The sequence below is a fragment of the Myotis myotis genome, unplaced genomic scaffold (assembly GCF_014108235.1).
Source record: "Myotis myotis isolate mMyoMyo1 unplaced genomic scaffold, mMyoMyo1.p scaffold_m19_p_12, whole genome shotgun sequence".
Lineage (NCBI taxonomy): Eukaryota > Metazoa > Chordata > Mammalia > Chiroptera > Vespertilionidae > Myotis > Myotis myotis.
The window spans coordinates 28,764,656-28,789,497 of NW_023416316.1; the positions used below are offsets into that span (position 1 = coordinate 28,764,656).

The window sequence follows — 24,842 nt, forward strand, 5'->3', positions numbered from 1 at the left end:
GGCCACCATCTTCTCTCCCCTAGTTATAAAGTCTTAAGCCAAAATACTGGGGAACAGAATGCAGTAAGATAGAAAAAGGATAGTACACATCACAGCCATGTTAATTTTTTTTTTTTAATATATATTTTATTGATTTTTTACAGAGAGGAAGGGAGAGAGAGAGTCAGAAACATCGATGAGAGAAAAACATCAATCAGCCGCCTTCTGCACATCTCCTACTGGGGATGTACCCGCAACCAAGGTACATGCCCTTGACCGGAATTGAACCTGGGACCTTTCAGTCCGCAGGCCGACGCTCTATCCACTGAGCCAAATCGGTTTCGGCACAGCCATGTTAAATTTATACCTGGTATTTATATTTAACATTTAAATACTAATAAACTCTTAGATATATATTCAAGGTAATAGGAGACTTAGGTTCATACAAATGTTCTTAAAAGCATAACTCATAATAGCTAAAAAGTGGAAACCAAATGTCTTTCCGTTGATGAATAGATAAGAATAATGTCTGTCATCTCTACAATGGAATATTCATTTTCCCTTAAAAAAAAAAAAAAAAGAATGAATTACTGCCTGGCTGGTGTAGCCCAGTGGTTGAGCACCAACCTATGTACCAGGAGATTAGGGTTTAATTCCCTGGCAGGGCACATGCCTGGGTTATAGGCTCCATCCCCAGTGTGGGGCATGTAGGAGGCAGCCAATCGATTTTCTCTCACCATTGATATTTCTGTCTCTCTCTCTCCCTCCCCCTTCTCTCTGAAATCAATAAAAATATAAATAAATAAATAAATAAATAAATAAATAAGAAAGATGAAGTGCTGCCCTAGCCGGTTTGGCTCAGTGGATAGAGCACCGGCCTGCGGACTGAAGAGTCCTGGGTTCAATTCCAGTCAAGGGCACATGCCAGGGTTGCAGGCTCAATCCCCAGTAGGGGGCGTTCAGGAGGCAGCCAATCAGTGATTCTCTATCATCATTGATGTTTTCTATCTCTCTCTTTTACTCTGAAATCAATAAAAATATAGTTTTTTCAAAAAAGAATGAAGTACTGATACGTGCTGCAGCATGGATGAACCTTGAAACATCATGCTGAATGAAAGAAGCCAGTTGCAAAGGACCATATATTTTATATTGTATGATTTCATTTATAAGAAGTGCCTAGATTAGACAAATACATAGCGACTAAAAGTAGATTGGGAACCTTGGGGGAAAATAGGTACTAACTACTAATGAATTAAAGATTATTTTTTGGAGTGATGAAAATATTCTGGAATAGATCGTAGTGATGGTTGCACAATTTCTGAATATAATAAAACTATTCAATTGTGTACTTTAAAAGGGAGGATTTTATGCTGTGTAAGTTAAATCTCAATAACAAAAATGAGTTCTGTGAATTCCTTTACAGAATAAAGGAAAAAATTCACATAATTTCAATAAGGAAAGCATTTGACAAAATCTAACATCCATACTGTTTTGGTTTTTTAAAAAGCCAGGCAAATCTGGAATACAAGGATATTTTCTTAGTCAAATAAAGGACATCTACAACACTTAACTGTAAACATTGCCATTAATGGTGATGTGTTGAATGTTTTTCCTCTGGAACAAGATAAAGAAGCCTATTACTCTCACTCTTTCTATTCACTAATGTACCAGAGGTTTTAACCATTGCAGTAAGGAATAAAGAAGCAAAGTAAGAGGGGTAGAAAGGGAGGAAAAAATGTGTCATTTCTGATGATGTTATAAAAGAATCTACAGAGATATGATTGAAATTAGTAAGGGGGTTTTAAAAGGTGTTGGATAGAAGTTCAATAAACATATATTATTCTTTTTTACTGAATTTATTGGGATGACATTAGTTAAAATTATACAGGTTTCAGATGCACAATTCCACAACACATCATCTGTACACATCATCACCCTGAGTCAGGTCTCCTTCCATCACCATTTATCCCCCTCATACCTTTCTACAACTCTTTCCCCCTCTCCGTAATCCCCACTCTGTTGTCTGTACCCATGAATTTATTTCTCTGTCTCTTTTTAATTTTTTTCTCAATCCCTCCACCCACCTACCTCCAGTCCCCTAACTTCCCCTATCCCCACAGCTATCAGCCTGCTCTGTCTATAGGTTTCTATTTTGCTTGATAGTTCATTTTGGTCATTAGATTCCACATATGAGTGAAATCATACGGTACTTTCTATTTCTTTAAACCATTAACAAAGACAAAATGGTAAAAAATTGATAGCCTCAAAAAGCAACAAATGACTATGAAGCAGTCTAATGATATGCAAGATGGTAAGTCTTCTACCTATGAAAACATAAAATACATAAACTCGCCCTAACCGGTTTGGCTCAGTGGATAGAGCGTTGGCCTGAGGACTGAAGGGTCCCAGGTTCGATTTCGGTCAAGGGCATGTACCTGGGTTGCGGGCACATCCCTAGCAGGGAGTGTGCAGGAGGCAGCTGATCGATGTTTCTAACTCTCTATCCCTCTCCCTTCCTCTCTGTAAAAAATCAATAAAATATATTTTAAAAAATACATAAACTCATATTAAAATATAAAATTGAGAGAGTCAAGAAAAATTAAATAGAAGGATTTATCATTTTTAGGTATTTCAAGTCTCACGACTGTGAAGCTTAGTTTTTATTGACTCACTCTATGGATTTACTGATTCATGGAAGTCTATCACATGGGAATTGTCCCCACTGCCCATGGCAGGGGTCCTCAAACTTTTTAAACAGGGGGCCAGTTCACTGTCCCTCAGACCGTTGGAGGGACGGACTATAGTTTAAAAAAACACTAGTCGGCTGCTAAGCAACAGGCAGCGGCGGCAAAAACACCCGGCGGGCCGGATAAATGTTTTCGGTGGGCCGCAGTTTGAGGACCCTTGGCCCGTGGTCTATGTGGTTCAGTTGGTTGAAACATCCTCCCATTCACCAAAAGGTTTTGGGTTGGATTACCAATTAGGGCACATACCCTAGGTTGTGGGTTTTATCCCCAGTTCAGGGCTGGTAGGAGAGGCAACTGATTGATGTTTCTCTCTCACATCAATGTTTCTCTGTCTCTTCCGTCCCCTCTCTTTAAGTCAGTAAAAACATAGTCTCAGGTAAGGATTAAAAATCAAACAAAACCAGCAGCCCTGACTGGTGTAGCTCACTTGGTTGGAGCATCGTTGCATATACAAAAAGGTGATAGGTTCGATTCCCGTTCAGGGCACATAAGAAGGTTGCAGGTTCCATCCCTGGTCAGGGCATGTATGAGAGGCAACTGATCAATGTTTCTTACATCAATGTTTCTCTTCCTCTTTCTCTCTCTTTCCTCCCCTCTTTCTCTCTTTCTCTCTCTTTCTCTCAAATCAATTTTAAAAAAAGAAGAAAATTGACCTCACTATTTTAAAAAGTGAGATTTATGGAGATGTATTCTATATATATTTACCCTTTTATTATTATTTTTAATATATCTTTATTGATTTCAGAGAGGAAGGGAGAGGGAGAGAGAGAGAGAAACATCAGTGATGAGAGAGAATCATTGATTGGCTGCCTCCTGCACGTCCCCTACTGGGGACCAAGCCTGCAACCCTGGCATGTCCCCTTGACTGGAATCGAACCTGGGACCTTTCAGCCCTCAGGCGGATGCTCTATCCACCGTGCCAAACCAGCTAGGGCAATATTTACCCTTTTAAAGAGAAATAACTAAATTCCAGGAAATACATGTAGTTGTATAAACACCACTAAAATAAAGACACTGTTTTTCTGTGCTAGTAATGAACAATTGCAAATTGGAATAAAAGGGGGGGGAAAGACTAGTACATTTATAGTAGTACAGAAACATGAAATATTTAGGTGTAAGTATGATGAAGTATGTATGTGTAGGGTTTTTATGTTGGAAATTATTAAACATGATGAGAAAAATCAAAGCAGACCCCCCCCCAAAAAGAAGGAGATATTCATTGTTTATGAATTGGAAGACTCAGTATTATTAAAATGCCATTTCTCTCCAAATAGATGCATGGGTTCAATACAAATTCCATCGAAATCCCAGAAGATATATTTGGATTAAATTTACAACTTTAGTCTAAAATATTTATAGAAAAGAATAGTAACAAGTATAGTCCAAATAATTTTGGAAAAGAACAACAAAGTTCAAAGACTCAATTTTCCTTGATTTCAAGAACTTACTCTGATCCTAGCCGGTTTGGCTCAGTGGATAGAGTTTTGTCCACTGACTGAAGGTCCTGGGCTGGATTCTTGTCAGGGGCACGTACCTTGTCACAAAGTATACACATTTTATCTATGCCAAATTTTTGGCTATTGTACTATAATTATGTGAGACGTAAATATCTGGGAATGCTGGGTGAAAGGTAACTTCTTGTGAATTTGTATTTTAGAAAAAAAAAGGAATGAAAGATTTTAACATGTTTCCCAAAGAAAATATCTTAATGGCAAATAAGCACACAAAAACATTCGTCTTCATTGGTCATTGGGGAAATACAAATTAAACCCATAATAGGTTACCACCATTCATCCATTAAAGGAGCTTTAAAAGGAAGCTTACAGTACCAAGTATTAGTGAAGAGGGCAGAAAAACTTGAACTTATAAATTCCTGGTGTGAAAGCTTACATTTAACATGCAATCTGACAATCCACACCCTAGGTTTTTATTGAAGAGGAATAAAAACATGCACTTGCACTTGATATTTTATAGAGTTTTTATTCATAGTCACTACATTTTAAATCAGGTATTTAAATAATGTTGAATTAGGTGATTAACTGCTATTTTTCTTATTCCTCCCTTCTTCCTTTTACTGTTACGTTTCTTCTCTCTCTCTTCATGCTCATTCTCTTCATTTTCATTTAGAGTAGCAAATTCCTTACTGAAAAACATTTGGATAAGCAAATTGTGTTTGATGCAGAATACAGTGGAGTGCTGGCTATTTTTCTAGAGGCCTCACAGAATGGTATTGTCTTGTTGATAACACAGAGTAGACAGTAGAGTCTAGCCCTCAGTCTTATAGGTTCAGAAACGACTCCTTTGAAAAATTTAGAGGGAGGAAGGAGAGGGGAGAGAGAGAAACATCAATTTGTTTCTCCACTCATTTATGCATTCATTGATTGATTCTTGTATGTCCCCTGACTGGGGCTTGTACCCACAACCTTGGCATATTGGGACGATGCTCTAACCAACTGAGCTACCTGGCCAGGGCCCAGAAACATGATTCTTGTTTAGAGAGAGTAGAAGGTAGGGCGAGAGACAAAGCGAAACATCGATGTGAGAGAGAACACCTGGATTGGTTGCCTTCAGCACAAGCCCGACCAAGGCCAGAGATGGAGCCTGCAACCAAGGTACATGCCCTTGACTGGAATTGAACCCGAGACCCTTCAGTTCTCAGTTCGATGCTCTATCCACTGAGCCAAAATGGGCTAGGGTGAAGCATGACTCTTGACAGTGTAAAAATCAAATCCATTCCTTAGAGTCACATTAACACTTAACCAAAATAGAAAGTCTGAAGGATAGTTAAAATGTTTACTTATAAATTTACTAAAATTGGTGTACCTTTTACATAGTGTGGAATGCTTTTTTTGATGAGAGGGAAGGGAGCCTGCTGAACCTAGGAGTAAGAAGGGTATTGAATGTTCAAGGGCCATCTGGCTAATAAGATGCATACTTGAGTCACGTGCCTGTCACAGTGTGGATTACAGTAAATTTCCCTCTCCTTGGAGTACTTTATACAGTATACTGAGCTCTGATGCTTTCTTTTTTCTGTTTAATTTGCTGACCCTTAATTGTTTTGATCTGTTAAAACCTTCCATTTTACATTGATCTGCAGAACTGGCATCAGATGCTCAAAATGTAGCTCAAGATCTGCCAAACAAAAATTCTTACGGACACAAAGGTATGAATATTTTATTTAAAAATTTCTCTTAGTTAAGAATTTTACAAAATGCTTATAGTATCTTCCATTTTTATCAAGATTAACTGATAGAGTTTATCAGATAAGTATTTATAATCTATATTTTTACAACTACTTGATAAAATAATTATCAGCTTTTGATTATGGAAGTGTTTTTCAGATTGGCCTTCAAGGCACCACAGGTTTTGCATCATTGTTTTCCTTTCTCCTACATGGCTGCCTTATCTGTGCTTTTAACAAAGGACCAACATCAAAGTTAAAGCAAACATAAAATATACATGTCAAATTTATTGTCTTAAACTGAAAATAAATTAGCGTCATTGACATTTTCAGTTATGTTTGATGTATAGGTCTATAAGCCTGTAATGGGAACCAAGCTCTTACTGTAAGATTTTAATATTCCAAAATAAGGTTGGGACCTGACTGTATTCTTCTGTGGTCTGGTATTTTTTATAGTTTATGTATTTAGGGTGGGTTACTGCAACAATTTGTTCCTGGCTTCTGATGTGGCTTTCTCCTCTTATCTGCCATATCACTTTACCATGTGGCTCTGCTGCTTACAACTATGTACATATGTTGTCTTCTGCTTCCTTTTAAATATACTCAGTTCTCACCCTATTCTGCATGTCTAAATTTGTATTTTAGTTTTCAGACACTTAAAAAATTACTAAGATAGTAAGTTTTATGTTACGAATATTTTACCACAACTGAACTTTTTTAATAAAGCAAGTATGTTTTAAACTTTAGGATGTTTGTTAACATTTTATGTATAGGTTTTTGTAATGCCTCATTGTTTCTCTCCTCTGGAATGTCCCTTCTTTATATATCTGTCTGTTCATATATTTTCTAGCCTTCAAGTTTTTTGCTGTGCTTCATCTAACCCCATAAGCTTTCTATTACCAGTCTAGCTTTCATTAACATCTTTGTACTACATATTTTCAGTGTATTAATCAGATTCATGTAATTTATCATTATTCAGTAATATGCTACCTTTATCACTCATAAAACTTTTAATTATCTTTCCTATGAGATATGATTTTGGTACTTGGAACAATGGTCGCCAGCCTTTTGGACCTCATGGACTACCAGTGGTCCGCAGACCACCAATTACAACCGCTGATCTAGAATAATGCTTAATCTGTAAGCTTTTAACCCAGTATTGTTTTGTTGGTGATTGATGATGAAGGGGTCCTAAGAAAAATTCCACCATAAATGGTTTATTGTTATAATTTTAGATTGCTCGGAAGTTTTAGGAATGATTTTTGAGGATTTGAAATTGTTTTCCATTTCTTGCTTAGAGTATTTCTAAAACTCCTTAGATTAAACTTCAGCTTTTTGTAGAATTTCTCAGTCTTTAAATTAAAGTACTATCTTCTGTGATGAATTTGACAACATGACCATAGGCTAGGATGGATGGAGGTTGGCACCAAGAAGACTGTGTACTGGCCATCTTTGAAATTAGTCCAGTTGTGAGCTTTTAAAACTATACATATACTTGGTGAAAAGTCTGGAAGGAAATACATTAAAAGACTGGAGATTACGTAGTAGTACTTGGAAGAAAGTCACAGTGTAGAAGGAAGACAAGAGTGAAGGGTAGGTGAATGACTAACCTTAGATTCATTTAGCTTTGTGTACAGTGTGCTAAGGAGGCCTGTGCAGGGGCCTAGAGACAAGATTCCAGTACTCATTTCCAACAGGGACTAAAATTTCATTTTGTGTTTTTTTTCACTATTCTTTCTACCTTTGTTTAATAAAATATTTTAATTCAAAGAAATGTTATAAATACTTACGGCATTTCTGGAGGAATTATGGAAACGATTTAAAGATATGACAAATGAACCAATACAAAGGATCAGATATCTAGCCTTACTATTACCCTTGAACAACACAAGGATAGGGGGTGCCAACCACCCTCCACATGTGCAAGTTTGAAACATATCTTTTTTTTTTTTTTTTAATATACTTTTTATTGATTTTTTTACAGAGAGGAAGGGAGAGAGACAGAGAGTTAGAAACAATGATGAGAGAGAAACATCGATCAGCTGCCTCCTGCACATCCCCCACCGGGGATGTGCCCACAACCCAGGTACATGCCCTTGACCGGAACCGAACCTGGGACCTTTCAGTCCGCAGGCCGACGCTCTATCCACTGAGCCAAACCGGTTTCGGATGAAACATATCTTTTATACCCACATAGTAGTATATCTTAGATGAATCCTTACCAGGAGCCATGCTCCATAAATCCATAGATTCTACATTTGTTTGCCATAACCAGTTTTGTTTTTTATTTATTTTTTAAATATGCTTTTTATTGATGTTTAGAGAGAGGGGGAGGAAGGGATAGGGATAGAGAGAAACATCGATGAGAGAGAAACATCATCAATCGGCTGCTTCCTGCATGCCCCTTCCTGGGTCAACACTCAACCGCTGAGCACACTGGCCAGGCCCTATAACCTGTTTTAAATTAGGGACATCATGTGGAAAGCATTCTAAAAAGGACTCTTCCTAGGTAACACCAACAGTTTACTTAATGAGGTGGTTGATGATTATGTTACTGACATGATTCCCAGGGAATTAGATCTAATAACCTGCCCCTTTTCTCAAGAATGTGCTCCTACTTCTCTTCTTTTTCTCCTTTCCACAAACAAACCTGATGGAAGGTCGAATACTCATTTCTTTCCATTGAAGGGACTGAAAACATTCACAGTCCCACTTCTTGAGAGTGGTTATAGTAAATATTTTGCTATATTTTCTTTTAAAACCATTTTCTCTGGTGTGTTTGCATGTGTGCTTTAAAATAGTGGGCCTATACTTATTTACACAGGATCTCTATATTTGAATATTATACTTTTCTCACAATCACTTAGTTATTGTATAGATCAGTGGTCTGCAAATCACAGCTCGCGAGCCACATGCGGCTCTTTGGCCCCTTGAGTGTGGCTCTTCCACAAAATACCACGTGCGGGCGCGCACGTACAGTGCGATGGAAACTTCGTGGCCCATGCGCAGAAGTTGGTTTTTGGCCTGGGCAAGTCTATTTTGAAGAAGTGGCGTTAGAAGAAGTGGGGACGCGGGACGCGGGATATGCAGCGCGGGGGAGGCGCACGTGATTCATGCACAAGACGAGTGTGGATGGGAGAGTTGGAAGGGGTCGACCTCAGCGAACGTACCTCAATCAGATTGAAGACGTTTTTAGCAAAGGCCAGCTTAGGAGTACCCTAATTAAGTTAATAACAGTGTACCTACCTATGTAGTTTAAGTTTAAAAAATGTGGCTCTCAAAAGAAATTTCAGTCGTTGTCCTGCTGATATTTGGCTCTGTTGACAATGAGTTTGCCGACCCCTGGCCTAGAGGATTGCTCTTTAAGAACTGTTTGAGCATGTCCTCTGTATCTGCTCTTCAGGAGTTATAGCTGAAAGGGCGAGGGCTACGCCCTCCATCTTACCCTAGCAGCCACGTGCTCGGCAAGGCTTCTTCCCGGAAGCCCAAGCCTCTGCTAGCCACGCCCAGGATTTCTTTAAACTAACCAATGACAATCAAGGGACGTGCGCGCCATAGATATGACCACATCCTGTGTAACAAGACCCGACTTGCACCTGGCCAATCGGCAGGGCCCACAGTCATCTCTCCTCCCCTCACTCCACCCCTCTATTAAAACCCCTTTTTCCCACGGGGCTGGCACTCTCGTCTCGCCTTTGCGTCGGTAGAGGCTGGGAGCCAGTCCCAGGTCTGTAATAATAAAGACTCTCTGCTTTTGCATCCGACTCAGCTGGCTACTGTTGGTCTATTGGGGATCTTGAAATCTGGGCATAACAATAGCATCAGGCTTTATATGAGCAGGACTAATGTTCAGCTTTGCTGAAGACCACTTAGGAAGCCATACAGCGAAGCTAATACCTTATGAAAAGGATGCTCCTGTAAATATAATAATTCAGTAGTCCACCTGAAAGGGTCCAAGGCAGACCTGCCTTTACTGAATTTTGTTCTGTGTTTAATTTTATTTATAAGGGATGATCTCATTGTTTAATGTGTATATTTGTGTTGTGCCCATACTTTCTTACTCATGCAGAATTGCCTGGATATCATCTATACTAAAGCAGAATCAATTTTAGACATTGCTTTGAGTTTATGTGGATAGTACCTAGCTAAATTGCATTGGAAAACATAAATTTTATGGAGAGTAGATTAAGAGCATCATAGTACTTGGATTGTAGACTAAATTGCTAATGAGATATATATATCTTGTGTAGTATACGATAGATAATCATTTGGAATAAGACAATGTTTGACTTTGGGTATAAACTGTGATTGTTGTCAACAGGGGCCTGGAAGAATTCTGTGGAAGAGTGGACAACAGAAGACTGGACTGAAGATGTAAGTGTTTAGTACCAGATCAGACTCATCTTTCTTCTGGTTTCTGGTAGGGGCATGCATATTCGAGGAAAGCTTCAGCTATCTTATTATAGCTGGCTGTTCATGGCTCTTGTTCAGATGTCTGTGATTACCATGTTTTTGTTGTCATTGTTGTATTTTTAGCAGATGGAAGGAGTTTGGTGTTTTGAGATTTTTAACTTGGTTTAAATTGTTCACTTAAAAAATTCCCAGGTGTTAAGTATGACTGAAGTCATTTTTTAGCTTATCTTTGTTCTGTCTGACCTGATAATCAATTGATGCTATTGCCCTCGCCTGTGAACTATTACTCTTTTTTTTTTCCCCAATATATTTTATTGATTTTTTACAAAGAGGAAGGGAGAGAGATAGAGAGTCAGAAACATCGATGAGAGAGAAACATCCATCAGCTGCCTCCTGCACACTCCCTACTGGGGATGAGCCAGCAACCAAGGTACATGCCCTTGACCGGACTTGAACCTGGGACCCTTGAGTCCGCAGGCTGACGCTCTGACCACTGAGCCAAGCAGGTTAGGGCTATTAATTACTCTTTATAATGCTTTTATTAAAGGGAGAGAGTCTATGTTTGGGTCACAGTTGAAATTAATCTGAATAAGTCATTCTGGTTCCAGGCCTAACTTCTTCCCCTTTCAACTAGACTGGCTCTGTTTTGGGTATTCATTTATTCCAGACAGTTTTTAGCACACTATACTAGCTTCAGGGTAGTGTTGATCTCTAAGTTTCTAGGTTCAGCATAAGATATTCTTTGATTAAAAAAAAATATTTAACTCAAAAAAGAAAAAGTAACTGAACTAGCCCTGTACCATATTTTATACCATTTTTCTGTTCAACTCTCAAGGTCCAGAACAGATGTATGTACATGATAGTTACAGCAGACATTGGAAGGGAGAGAATAAAGGGGTCGTGAATATTGACCTTTAAAATCACATAAATTGATCCAGATTTTGAGGTGGTTTTTTTTTGTTTGTTTTTTATGATTATATTTTCCCCCTCTGTTCCAGTTTGTATTCACAACTATTTAAATGATGGTTTCATTTAATATCAAACCACTTACCCTTTCTTTCTTTTTTTAAGCAGTATTATTTCTGGCTTGTTAGGGAGTGAGCTAGTTAGGCATGAGGAAGGAGGAGAGTAGATATGCTCATTTGATTGGAATTTAGGAGATTTAGGATAAATTATCTTTTTTTTAAAGTATATATTTATTGATTTCAGAGAGGGAGGGAGAGAGAAACATCAATGATGAGAGAATCAGGAATCAAGCCATGACCTGGTTCATAGGTCGATGCTCAACCAGTGAGCCACCTGGCTGGGCTAGAATATAGTTTCATTTCTGCTACATGTTAACCATAAATCCTTGAGTTAGGAACTAGATGGGTGGTTACTTGAATCAGTAGAGGGATGGATACCAGCGATAAGAGAAACTCGGCTTATTTCAAACAAAGCCATCCTCCTTTTAAATGTTTTGTGTTACTAGAATTTCTGGGGAGAAAAAAAAACGTTCCTTGGCCTGTAAGCTTTATATCCCTTTGTCTGTTGTCTGTGTTATAGGCAAGTTTAAAAATCATCAGGGGGATAGAAGGCACAAGGAGTGTAATTCACACCTAGCTGGGTTGACCTGTTGACATTGAATGAGGCAACTTTCCTTCCTGGGCCTCCTGTTTTCTGTCTTTTTTTCAAGCCTCCAGTTTTCATCACTATAATGAGTATCATAATAATTGTTCTGCCTAACTTATAGGGTTTTTCTGAGTCAGATGATGTTTTATGATGAAAGTCAGGTAGCAAACAGTTCAGATTTTCACACATACAGAGATATTAATATTTTGCTATATGGACCATACTGTATCACAGTGTAATTTATAATTAGTGAAAAGAATTAGCATAGAGAATTTGGCCGTCTTCTTACCCTCAGGAGTTATAAAAAACCCTGGAAGTTTTCTGAGATGATACAAAATAATGGGGATTGAAAGGTGAGTGATCTAAAATGCAAATTCTAAATTCCTTCTAAAGCTTAGAAGGATAACAATTCACCTTTCCCTTCCCCTCCCTTTTCTTTAAAAAAAGATAGAAGGAAACAATTCAATTTTCTGTATTGTACTAGGGTTAGATAGTATGTCAGCGATTTCTGTGGCTCTTATTTTTCTTGAACTTATTAATATTTTGAAGGCTTTAGATCTCTCCTACCATTGCTTTTTTTATTGAATAAAAAAATTACTCCTTTATTGCTTCTCTTTATCTTAACTCTGTTTAATTTGTAAGATTCAAAGCAAAAATGGATTACTTGGGACTCTTAAGATACTACCTTGGAACAGGGTTCAGCATTAAGCCCTTCTTATTGAAACAGTAATCAATTCAGCACTTTTTGTTTTTACAGAAAATGAACACCTACTGCCTGCTCTGCCTCTGCTTGAATATTAATGTCTGAGGAAGTTTGATTTTATACAGTGTGTGAGAGTCCTGAGACATTTAGAATTGATAAGAATTATAGCAGTCTTTGAATAGCATTATCATTAGTTTCTTACATGATCTTATTAGATAAACATTTTTAGCCTTTAACCATTTGTACGCCATAAGCGTCTATAGACGCAAGCAGTGGACCTTTTCTAATTAAATTCAAAATATCGTGGCAGTTAAAATGCCCCACTTTGAAAATATTAAAAAAGCCTACCTTTCAACAGTGTCAATTGAGGTTTCAAAAAAACTTGATTCTGCCCAACTAGTATAGTTCAGTGATTGAGTGATGACCCATGAACCAGGAGGTCGAGGTCAGGGCACATGCCCTGGTTGCAGGCTACATTCCCAGTAGGAGGCATGCAGGAGGCAGCTGATTGATGATTCTCTCTCATCATTGATGTTTCTCTCTCTCTCTCTCTCTTTCTCTCTCTCTCAAATCAATTTAAAAATATTTCAAAACAAGAAAACCCCCACTTTATTCTTTATGCCTTAAAAGTGCATTAAAACAGTATGCATGAACCTCAGAATAATTATATTGAGTGAAAGAAGCCAAAAAAATTACATGTTTTAAAATTCCAGAAAATACAACCTGGTTTATAGAAAACACATTGGTTGTTGCCTGGGAATGAAGGTGAATGGTGGGAAGGATTGATTACGCAGATAGGAGCAAACTTTTGCCCCTAGATATGTTCACTGTCTTGATTTGGTGATGGGTTCACGGGAGTACACATATGGCAGAACTAATATTTCAGATTGAATATTTGCAGTTTATTGTATGTCATACCTTTATAAAATTACATATTTTTATAAAAACAGCAAGGAAACCTATGGCTTAATAAAAAGAAATAGAGATTATTAATAAATGAAATACTAAAGCTATCTGTCTTTGGGGAAGGAAAACGTTATTTTTGCCTTTTCACATTTTCCCACTCCTTTTTGACATTTATGGTGACATTGGTGGTGGTTTTATAGGTATCTCATTTTGTATAATGTCAAATAGTGAGACTGGGACTTGAACCCTTCACTGTGTTGTTTCTTTGATGTGCAACCCTTTTGTGAGCTTATCAATCTAAAATTACCTTCACTTTAAGGAAATTACTTGTCATGATCACCTATGTATTTCCTTTCCTTCAGACTGCCTTTTGGGTGAATTATAGTGTGAGTACCGGCAACTAAAAATTGTCAGGAACTTGATACATTTGTTGTTTTATGTTATATAAAATAAGATTAAGAGATTTTTTAATCCCTTTCATACAGCTTTCTGAAACAAAGGTCTTCACTGCCTCATCTGTTCCACAAGAGAATCATGTCACACCTGGGAAAAGGTAAATACTTTTTGCTATCTTTTGTTAGTTGTAATTGAAATTTCTTGTCTCGGGAAAATAATTGTGATTCTTGGATCTGTTTTGATTATTTTTACCTTTTCTTGAATCTCTGTTTTTTTCCTTTTCCATCTAAGATTTTCTTTGACCCCAAACCTACCTGGTGACCTGACAGAGCCTCCATCATTTCCTAATTGTTGTATCCACTGATGAATTAAAATAGCAATTATGTTTGTGATTTGTTATCATTTGTGACAGATTATGTTAAACCTATGTAATGGTTCTTTTTTACTTTTGTAAACATGTTTTTTGACAGATGAACTTAATACAAAATATCCTTTGGTTTCTTCATATAATATCATTTATTTAGATCTCAAGCTCATTTTTTATGAGTTCTACTACTTTTTATTTTTTTGTTAATCCTCACTCAAGGATATTTTTTCCATTGATTTTTTTCAGAGAGAGTGGAAGGAGAGGGAGAGACACAGAGAGAGAGAAATATCAATGTCAGAGAGACATATTGATTGGTTGCCTCCCACACATGCCCAAACTCGGGGCGGGGATTGAGCCTGCATATAACTGCAACCGTGGTGTGTGCCCTTGACTAAAATTGAACCTGCCACCCTTCAGTCCCTGGCCTAGCTCTAACCACTGAGAAACCGACTAAGGAGGGCTCTACTAGTATTAATCCAGTAGTCTAGAGATTACAGAAAAGGAAGGAGCTTTGGGGTAATAGAAATGTTGTTAGTGTGTGTACAGAATTGAATCATTGAAAAACATTTATTTACATCCTAGTTTTCACAATAGCTCTAAAAATTTTTTATTATAGTTTTAAAATGCAGTAATCTAGAAGAATGAAAGCCTTGATATATATGACACCTGAGAATTGAAGGCAATTTTGAATCTTACATGCTCAGTCTCATGCTAAATGAGATGGTTATAAGAATGTTGCAGGGAAATAAAAACGATTAAAGTTTTATGTCTAGCAATATAATGTTTTGTGAATTGCTCAGAATTTCTTGTTAAGTGTACATAACTACTTTATTGTATTTATTGCTCAATGAATTTTATAGGATCATTTTCATCTTTTAAAAAATATGAAGTGGACTCTTTCATGCTTATTTTTCAGAACACAGTGTTGTAGTTTATTTTGTTTTGTTAATCTTCACCTGATATTTTTTCCATTGATTTTTAGAGAGAGTGAACAGGAAGGGGAGAGACTGAGAGAAAAAACATCCATTTGAGAGAGAGACATCAATTGGTTGCCTCCCATATGCACCACTGAGCCAAACCTGCTAGGGCAAGGATATTTTTGCCATTGCTTTTCAGAGAGTGGGAGGGAGGGAGGAGGGTATGTGTGGAAATGAGAGAGAGAGAGAGAGAGAGAGAGAGAGAGAGAGAGAGAGAGAGAGAGAGAGAAACACAGATGTGGGAGAGACACATTCATTGTTCCAACAGGGGGTGGGAAGTAAACCTGCAACCCAGATGTGTGCCCTTGGCCGGGAATTGACCCCTTGACCCTTTGGTGCAGGGATGGGGGTCGGGTGGATGACACTCTAATCATTGAGGACACCAGTCAGAACAGTGCTGTATTTTTCATGCATATATCTCATCAGTCTTTTGGAATAGAACTTGCTCTCTTTTTTATAGTAATACAACTTTCTTTGGTGGATTGGTCATATGTAATATAATTACCCTGGGTTTCTATCCTTGAAGTATCCCATAAGCCAGAACATTACCTTGGAATCTAAAATACTAGTCTGGGACTTCAACCTGGTTATGGGAAAGTCTGTGTGGTAGTGCATGGGTGGAGGAATGCTGGCCCAAGAACTTTGTTTTGTATCGGCACTGAGTCTTGAATTATTTCACCTCTCAGAATCTGTTTCACTGGCATGGTGAAAGTTTCAGTTAGAAGAACTGACGGGCAACTGGCCTTGGAAAGGGTTTAATGGAGCAAATTATGTTAGGTAATTCTATGTACCTTGCAGGTCCTGCAGAGGAGAGTTAGTAGCTCACTCACATGTAAGGTAGTGTATGTATCTGGAAGATAATTTCTCCCTCAGGTTTTTAGGCCATAGTTTTCAAATTGGATATCTGTCATTCTGGGGGCATCCCAAGAGTTGTAGTTAATAGGGTATTTGTGAATATATTGTGCATTCTTCCTTGAATATTTAAGAGAGAAAATTATATGAGATTTATACAAACCTAAATATGTTATTGGAAAGAATGCAGAACTTACAGGAACATTTATGATAAATGTGAAACTGCTTGACTAGGCTGCTATAGCTGTGTTCCTCATTCCCCCAAAATAAGAACTCACTTTCCTTTAGGAAAGTTTGAGACACTGGTTCCAAGTAATAAAAGGAGCAAAACTTCAGAAAATTCTTTCGGTTTGCTCAATTTCTCTAGATTTTCAAATAAGTTGTCACCGTTACATTTCTGTGGAAATAATCTCAAAGCTCCTTTTCGTTTTTCTTCTCCGCAAAGCCCTGCTTCAATCTCTGTGGCTTTGGGTTTTTCTTACTTGAGTGATTTTTGGCATGAATTTACTTGATATTGATTCACTTCTCAAATTCATTTGCTGGTAAGATTTGCTTATGACTTGTTCCTCATTTGCTTTTTGTCTGCTTAGTGTTGATCTGGTAGCCTTGCTCCAGAAGCCTGTTCCTCCCAATCAAGCCTCAGAAGTCAGCTCCTTTGAAACTTCCCAACAGCAGGGCTTTGGCCAAGCCCTTGTCTTCACAAATTCTCAGCACAGCAATCAGATGGCACCAGGGACTGGCAGCTCCACTGCTGTCAACTCCTATTCTCCTCAGAGTCTGGTAATTCATTTTTATTTCAATATGGGATTTTAAGGAATGCTTATGCTAGGATGACACATGCCTTATAACTATTTTCTAAATATAAAAAGTTATACAGTACATTTCTGTCCAGAAAACAGTGATGCGTTTATTTCCAAGCACATATCTGATGCTTCCATGTGGAATTCAACTACTCTGAGTTTTCTGGGCAAAGATAAAAAAAAAAAATTATTTTTTTTTGAAGTTGAAATCTTTTCCGTCATAATCACTCAGGCATCCTTATTAATGATTTTTCTTGGATTTTGTTTCAAAATCTGTCTCTAGACTTAAGCTGTTAAAATTGTCATTTTCCAATTTTCTTAAATGCAAATGTTTGCCAGTATATGCTTACTGAAATTATGTAAACACAGTTTTGTCCAAGTTTGCCTAGGTGCTTATATATTTTTTTATTTTTGTTTTCTTATTCCATAAACTTGGTGTACTTTTTCTTAAAAGGCTGCACTAGGTAGTAGAGACCCTTATAACTTGAGTGTGCTTTCATTGAAACAGTGTCATCTTCTGCTGCATACATGATTCTGACCTCCCATGAGAATTAAGCTCCTGCCAGAAAGAACTCAAGGAATTGTTAGTGAAGGATGTGGAGATAGGCTGATGGAAGTAGAGAAGCTTAGAGCAGTGGCCTCCAACCTTTCGGACCTCGTGGACCACCAGTGGTCCACCGACCACATTGGCAACCGCTGGCTTAGAGCATAGGATGTAAAAGAATGTAGCTGCAGCCTGCGGGAGTGAAGTCTCTGTCTAACCATATGTAATTGTGAGTTGGCAGAGGGGAGGTTGAAGGACCATAAACATAGATCCTCAGCTTTCACTAATAATTATTTTGGTTCACTTTTACTGTATTTTACCTGAAATTTACAGTTGAGAAACAGAATTTCTTATGAATATGATATAATCTTTTCCTCTTACTTGACTCAAAGTCATTTGCTATACCCTAATAAAATGTAGAAGTGAGTATGCAAACTTTTTATTGCTATCTTCTCTGCATAGTCATCTCATGTCAAGTACATCTGGCTTGGGGCATACTTTATATTTTTACTGTCATGGATGATTGTGCATGAAAGGGCATCAGTACTTGAAATGGGAGAGCCTGAGCCATAGTGCTCTCTTTGTTTTGAGAAGGCCTGATAGTACCTACCACTCATTTTTTATTAAACCATCATGCCCTTTCCTCCTCTGCCTTTCCATCTGCTACTGGCATATTGATATCATGCCTTTGCTGACTTGCTGGAATCTTAGGCCACTGAGAGCATAGGTAGGACATGAATTTTTTTTTAGTGACCTATGGCTTTTTGTCATGAAAAACACCTTGAGAAACTGGTAAGAATTGTTTTTGTAATGTATTAGAGCAGTGGTTCTCAGCCCTACTGTATTTTTATAATCAACAGGGAACTTCAATAAATAACGACAGTAATAGTGAGCATAATAAAATGCCAAAGTCTACACAAGAATAACAGAGTTTTAAAGTTGATTGAAATGTGTAAGTGGAATTGAGAAATCCTTTGGTGGCACTAGTAATTGATGCAGTGAGTTCTTTGTGTAGTAAAGCACACAGAAAGTGCATTTGATAAAAATTAGCTGATGTAGAATAGAGATTAGGTAGGGAAAAGATGAAGAGTAGAAGCATCATCTGAAGAAGCCTTCATTGAACAAGTGGGCTTGAGCTGGGTTTTGGCAGATTTGTAGCTGAAAGAGATATGTAATGGGCAGCATAAGCTAAGAATCTGGAGTAGTAATAAGTAGTAATAAGTAATGTTATCCTTAGAACAACTAGGATACTCTGGGCCTTTGGATATTTGGTAACAGAAATAATTTTATTTCAACTTTCTAGATCTGGCCTCTTGAGGGAATGCAAATCACTTCTGTTTTTGACCTTTTAGGTGGTTTTTGAAAGTTATTTTTGACGAAGAACTTGTCTTTTCAGAAACTGAATGATTTTGATAATGTAAAAATGCAGTTGATCTGTCATTATGTTCTCTAGTCATTAGGTTTTCATTTTCCTAAGATCTTGATACCTGGCCTGACAGGATAGATAGGGGAGGAGCACATTGTCTTTTGTATGCTTGCTTGTGGGACATATTTGGTGTTCCTAGTCATCTAAACAACTTGAAATAAGCTCATCAGTATCCAGTGTGTTACTCAATACCTCCTGTGCCTTATTTTGGAATACTGACATTTTGATTAAGTAAGTGCTGTGATCTGCATTTAATCTTGGTAGACCTCATGGCTGATCTTTTTTTGACCAGACCTATTCTAATCATTAAAGATAATTAGTGTTCCACACATTAACACATTGTGTAACCGCATAGAAATCTCTAAGACATACGCCAGGGACCGCACGTTTTGGGGCAAACTGCACGTTATTTAAATCATCATAATGCACTTTAGGTGTTGTTTTTCAATAATTATAACATTTTTTATTTACAAAAACAAACAATTAAAGTTCCTAGTACTTTTTTAACGTATGGTACTGCGTAAAACATTTTCCTCTATGAAGAGGGACCAAACAAAATTTACATAAGTATCTAGATTCGCTCCTTTTTCCATGGGCGTGAAAAACGAGAACACTCGTGAGCGGTCCTTAACAGATGGCGCACGAAACACGAGAAAACTCCTGAGCGGCACGAAATGTGTTAAGAAAACACTGTGTTTTTGTTTAAGCTTGTGCTTGTCATTTAATTCCTGGCATCCCTCCTTAGTTTAAAAAAAAAAAGGTATTCTGTTTGTGAATTTGTGACATCACTTTTTAAAATCAATTTTCTTAAAATCCAGAGAATATGTTTCCTTTTCCTTTAACTTCTTATATCAGAATCAGGAAGGATTGCTGGATTTATTTAGTTAGATCTTGTTGCATAATAATACTTTCATGTAGTATAATCATATGAGTCTTGCTAATTCAGGTTTTCTGGATTATAGTTTTTAAAATCCTTGTGAAAATACTTGGCATGTTTTAGCCTGGGGTAGATATTCTGTATTGTTTAGGATTTCTGCTTTTTTTCTCTTTAAAGTCATCCGTCCTTGGTTCAGGATTTGGAGAGCTTGCACCTTCAAAAATGGCAAACACCACCAGCTCCCAGATTTTGGATCAGTTGAAACCTCCAAGTTTGGGCCAGTTTACTACCACACCAAGTTCGCAGCAGAATAGTACAAGTGCCCCCACAACCACTTCTTCTTGGGACCTCAAGCCCTCAGCTACCCAGTCCTCAGTCCGTAGCCATTTTGGTAAGTATACATTTTCTGTGGTTGCTTCACCCCTAAACACTAGCGGAGGCTGTTGATTTGTGAACACTACTGTGGATTTTGTCCAGAGATGTTTCTTTAAAAAATGTTTTTAAATTGATTTATTTGAGAAAAAGAGACATCAGTTTGTTGTTCCACTTACTTATGCATTCACTGGTTGATTCCTGTATGTGCCCTGACCAGAGATCAAGCCCTCAACCTTGGCATATGGGGTCGACGCTCTGTCCAATTGAGCTACCCGGCTAGGGCCCAGAGATCTTTTTTTTAGTAGAACTTTGCAAAGTTTCTGAATTAAATCAGTTAGCTTTGTATTGTATAAATGAATACCTGCATTTATTTGTTGTTGTTTTTTTAAATATTATTTATTGTGTACAAATTTTATTGGGAAGGGCCTTTTATTTTTTATTTATTTATTTTTTTAAATATATTTTATTGAGTTTTTACAGAGAGGAAAGGAGAGAGATAGAGAGTTAGAAACATCGATGAGAGAGAAACATTGATCAGCTGCCTCCTGCACATCTCCCACTGGGGATGTGCCCGCAACCAAGGTACATGCCCCTGACCGGTATCGAACCTGTGACCTTTCAGTCCGCAGGCCGACGCTCTGAGCCAAACCGGTTTCGGCTATTTGTTATTTATTTATTTTTTTAAAAATATATTTTATTGATTTTTTACAGAGAGGAAGGGAGAGAGATAGAGAGTTAGAAACATCGATGAGAGAGAAACATTGATCAGCTGCCTCCTGCACATCTCCCACTGGGGATGTGCCCGCAACCCAGGTACATGCCCTTGACTGGAATCGAACCTGGGACCTTTCAGTCCGCAGGCCGACACTCTATCCACTGAGCCAAACCGGTCTCGGCTATTTGTTATTATTATTAGTACTACATACCTTGAAGAGATGTACAAAAGCATGATAAAGGCATGCAAATATAAGGAAACAACTTATCAAACCCTCTGGATTACTTTCTCATTCTAACATTTGCATGTATCCATCATGATTTGGTTCAGGCTTACCGTCTGTGGTTTATTTAAAGGCTTCACATGTAAGTTGGAGGTTTTGTGACCTTAAGTTAACGTTTCCCACCAACACACACCATACTTTATTAAGGAACAGCAGGGAGTTACTTTAACCATAGGGTTGGTTGTGTGGATTCCTTTATGTTTAAGGCATATTGAGAGACATGGAAGCACATTTCTCTGTTAAATAGTCTCAGGTACTTCCTGAGTACCTGAGACTATTCCCAGGTTTGAAGTGATACCTATGAAAGAAAATCATTAGAGATTCAATGCCCAGGGTTTTTATCGAGGAATGGGGGCTGGTTATGTAGGCACCCTCTGCCTAGTATACACCAAACTTCCAGATTTCTAGAAGGAAAGCAAATGTTCAGTGTAAACTACATTGTACAAATATTCAAAGCACAGAGTCACCTTTGTTGGTTAGAGTGTTGGCATTCTTTCCCTAGAACATACAAAACTTCTGTGTTCCTCAGACACTAGCCAAGAGCCAATCTTGCACGTCAGTGATGGTAGAAGGGGGAACTCTAATCCCATGTGCCAAAATAATTGATTGTTACTGTTTTGTTTTTACCCCTTCTTTGCCTATTTTCTAGACTTTAAATCTCAGCCTGAACCATCCCCTGTTCTCAGCCAGTTGACCCAGCGACAGCAGCACCAAACTCAGGCAGTCGCTGTTCCTCCTCCTGGGTTGGAGTCCTTTCCTTCCCAGGTAAAACTCCGAGAGTCAGCACCCAGAGACAGCACCTCCACTGTGAACAAACTCTTGCAGCTTCCCAGCCTGACTGTGGAAAATATCTCTGTGTCTGCCCACCAACCACAGCCTAAACACATCAAACTCCCGAAGCGGCGGATACCTCCAGCTTCTAAGGTGGGTATTGCATGTGAAGCTGCAGACCCAGGGTGGATGTATTTTAACATTTAGCTTAAGTGTTGGATTAGCAAGTCTCAGAAACTGAGTGTAGTGTTTTTCAAGCACATAGTTTACTGCTTTATGAGGAAATGGCAGTTTCTGAGTGAGCTAATATTAGAAGGAATGAGTTTGTGCTGAGAGACAGAGATTATTAATTCAAATTACTAGAGCTGGCTCAAAGAATCTGATGGCCTTGTGTGCTTAGTTGTGCTGCCCTGTGGTGGAGGATGAGTGGGTCTTTTACCAGAAAATGCTTTAAGGCATTCTCCTCTTTTACTCAACCACAATCCCGGCCCCTCACTGCTCTAAGGAAGCAGTTGGTAGCAATGATCATTGTCCTGTTAACTTTTAATTTTTCTTTGCGCTTGTCCCTTCTGTCTCTTTTTTAAAAATCCTGTTCCTTTTTCCTTTCTTTTGGCCTTTCGTGCCTTGTTCCTCAGGCCTGCCAGCTATGCCCTGGGAACCCAGTGTCCATTTGGCTCTGCTATAGACCCTTAAGACTTAGAATCCATGACCTCTGTTCCTGACATGGCAGCTTTGCCTTTTCAGATCCCAGCTTCTGCAGTAGAAATGCCTGGTTCAGCAGATGTCACAGGATTAAATGTTCAGTTTGGCGCCTTGGAATTTGGATCAGAATCTTCTCTCTCTGAATTTGGATCAGCTGCAAGCAGTGAAAATAGTAACCAGATTCCCATCAGCTTGTATTCAAAGTCTTTAAGGTATATAATCCCACTTCTCTGGTTTTGACTAGAGTAAGTCTTTAGTTTGCAAGGTAGAACAGAATAGAGCCTAAGAAATCACCTGGTGGAGGCAGACAGTACACCCTGTGGTAGTGGATTTGTGCAGCCCTCGCTAGTATCGAATCCAGAACTTTTCTTCCATCACCCTAAAAAGAAACCCTGTGCCTAGTAGCAGTCACTTCCAATTTCCCCTTCCCCTCATATTCTGGCAACCAATAATCTGTCTCTGGATTTGCCTATTCTGGACATTTCATATAACTAGAATCATGCAGTTTATCTCCACTTGTGACTGACTTCTTTCACTTAGCATAGTGTTGTCAAGGTTCATCTTTGCTGAAGCATGAATGCATTTTGTTTCCAAATAATATTTTATTGTGCTAATATACCACATTTGTTTATCCATCATGAGTTGATGGACATGTGGATTGTTCCCACTTTTTGGCTATTATGAATCATGCTGCTGTGAACATTTAGTTACATATTTTGTGTGCTTTTGATTCTGTGGATGTACACCTAGGAATTGCTGGGTTATATGGTAACTATTTAACCATTTGAGGAAGCATCACATTTTCCACAGTGGCTGCAGCATTTTACCTTTCTATGAGTAATTTCTGAGAGATTCAGTTTTTTCACATCTTGCTAACACGTTCATTCAGTGGGTTATCTTATAAATAGAGAAGGCCAGATTTTACATTTTATTTTATTAGTTAACTTTTCCACTTTCCGGAGCCCAAACCTGATATTTGCATGGGTTCCTTTTCTAAAGATGGTCTCAGACATCTAGATTCCTTAAAGATTCTTAAAGCTGTCCCTTTGCCTGTCAATTAAGTTAGGTGGGTCTAGCTTTTTATGGGGATGGTGCTAGACTTGGGGGACTGTTTTGAATCTTCATTGCATTGTTAACAAATTGAAGAATGCAGTAGTATAAACTTGTGGTTGCAGACATGTTTATTTAATTTAGAGTATGATAAAATAGTTCTCCTTCATGAAGCTATGTAAATTGACACAAATGTATGTCTAATACCATTTGTAGTGATTCTTTGAATACCTCTCTACCAATGACCAGTGCAGTACAGAACTCCACCTATACAACTTCAGTCATTACCTCCGCCAGTCTGACCAGCTCATCCCTGAGCTCCACTAGTCCAGCAACAACGTCTTCCTCCTGTGACCAGAGTTCTGTGCACAACAGGGTTGCATACCAAAGCTCTGTGAGTCCGTCGGAGTCAGTTCCAGGAACTGTCACGGTAAGTGGTCTTTCGGGTTCCTTCCTGTCCTCTTTTGGAGCTCAGTGTATAGTTTGAGCCTTTTTTTTCTTTTTGCCCTCACATGAGGATATGTTGATTTTATTTTATTTTTTTATTTTTTGTAATCCTCACCTGAGGATATTTCTCCATAGACTTTTAGAGAGAGGGAAAGACAGAGAAATATCAGTGTGAGAGAAACACATTGATTGGTTGCCTCCTGTATGAGCTCTGACCAGGCCCGAGCCTGCAACCGAGGTACGGGCCCTTGACCGGAATTGAACTCGAGATCCTTTAGTCTGCAGGCCGATGCTCTGTCCACTGAGCCAAACCAGCTAGGGCTGAGGATATGTTTATTGATTTTTTTTTAAAAAAAGATGGAGAGGGAGGGAGTGGGGGTAGAGAGACAGAGAAATAAATGTCAATCGGTTGCCTCTTGTATACTCCCTGACCATATGTGCCCCAACTGGGGATTGAATCCCAAACTTAGGTATGTGCCCTGACTTGGAATTGAACCCATAGTCTTTTGGTACGTGGGATGACACTAACTGAGCCACCTGGACAGGGTGGGAAATTAAGCTTTTTGATTGAGACTTTCTTTTACAATTTACTAACCTTTTGAGTAAAATCCTTGTAGTTTGTTGACTTTGCTAACAGTAGGCATCGAATTTAAAACCTGCATTTCAAGCATCATAAAAACAGGAATGTGTGTAAATGGGCCCAGAAGCTTAGTATAAGGA

General features: G+C 38.3%; 1 protein-coding gene and 1 non-coding gene across 4 annotated transcripts in view; both read left to right on the forward strand.

Moving 5' to 3' along the window:
• UBAP2 (ubiquitin associated protein 2) overlaps window positions 1-24,842 on the forward strand; it is a 120,605-nt gene that overhangs the window by 80,741 nt on the left and 15,022 nt on the right. For 2 of the 3 annotated variants that reach the window (XM_036330566.1, XM_036330567.1), the window contains 8 exons: window positions 5,824-5,889; window positions 10,229-10,281; window positions 14,026-14,093; window positions 16,723-16,912; window positions 19,957-20,170; window positions 21,802-22,076; window positions 22,668-22,837; window positions 23,892-24,105. In XM_036330566.1, coding sequence (XP_036186459.1) covers window positions 5,824-5,889; window positions 10,229-10,281; window positions 14,026-14,093; window positions 16,723-16,912; window positions 19,957-20,170; window positions 21,802-22,076; window positions 22,668-22,837; window positions 23,892-24,105 — 1,250 coding nt within the window. Of the gene's footprint in view, window positions 1-5,823; window positions 5,890-10,228; window positions 10,282-14,025; window positions 14,094-16,722; window positions 16,913-19,956; window positions 20,171-21,801; window positions 22,077-22,667; window positions 22,838-23,891; window positions 24,106-24,842 lie in introns of those variants that run through there. The other variant, XM_036330568.1, reaches the window with a different exon arrangement.
• Window positions 17,019-17,101, forward strand: LOC118667817. The gene has a single exon (XR_004971402.1). It is a non-coding gene; the product is annotated as a small nucleolar RNA SNORD121A (small nucleolar RNA).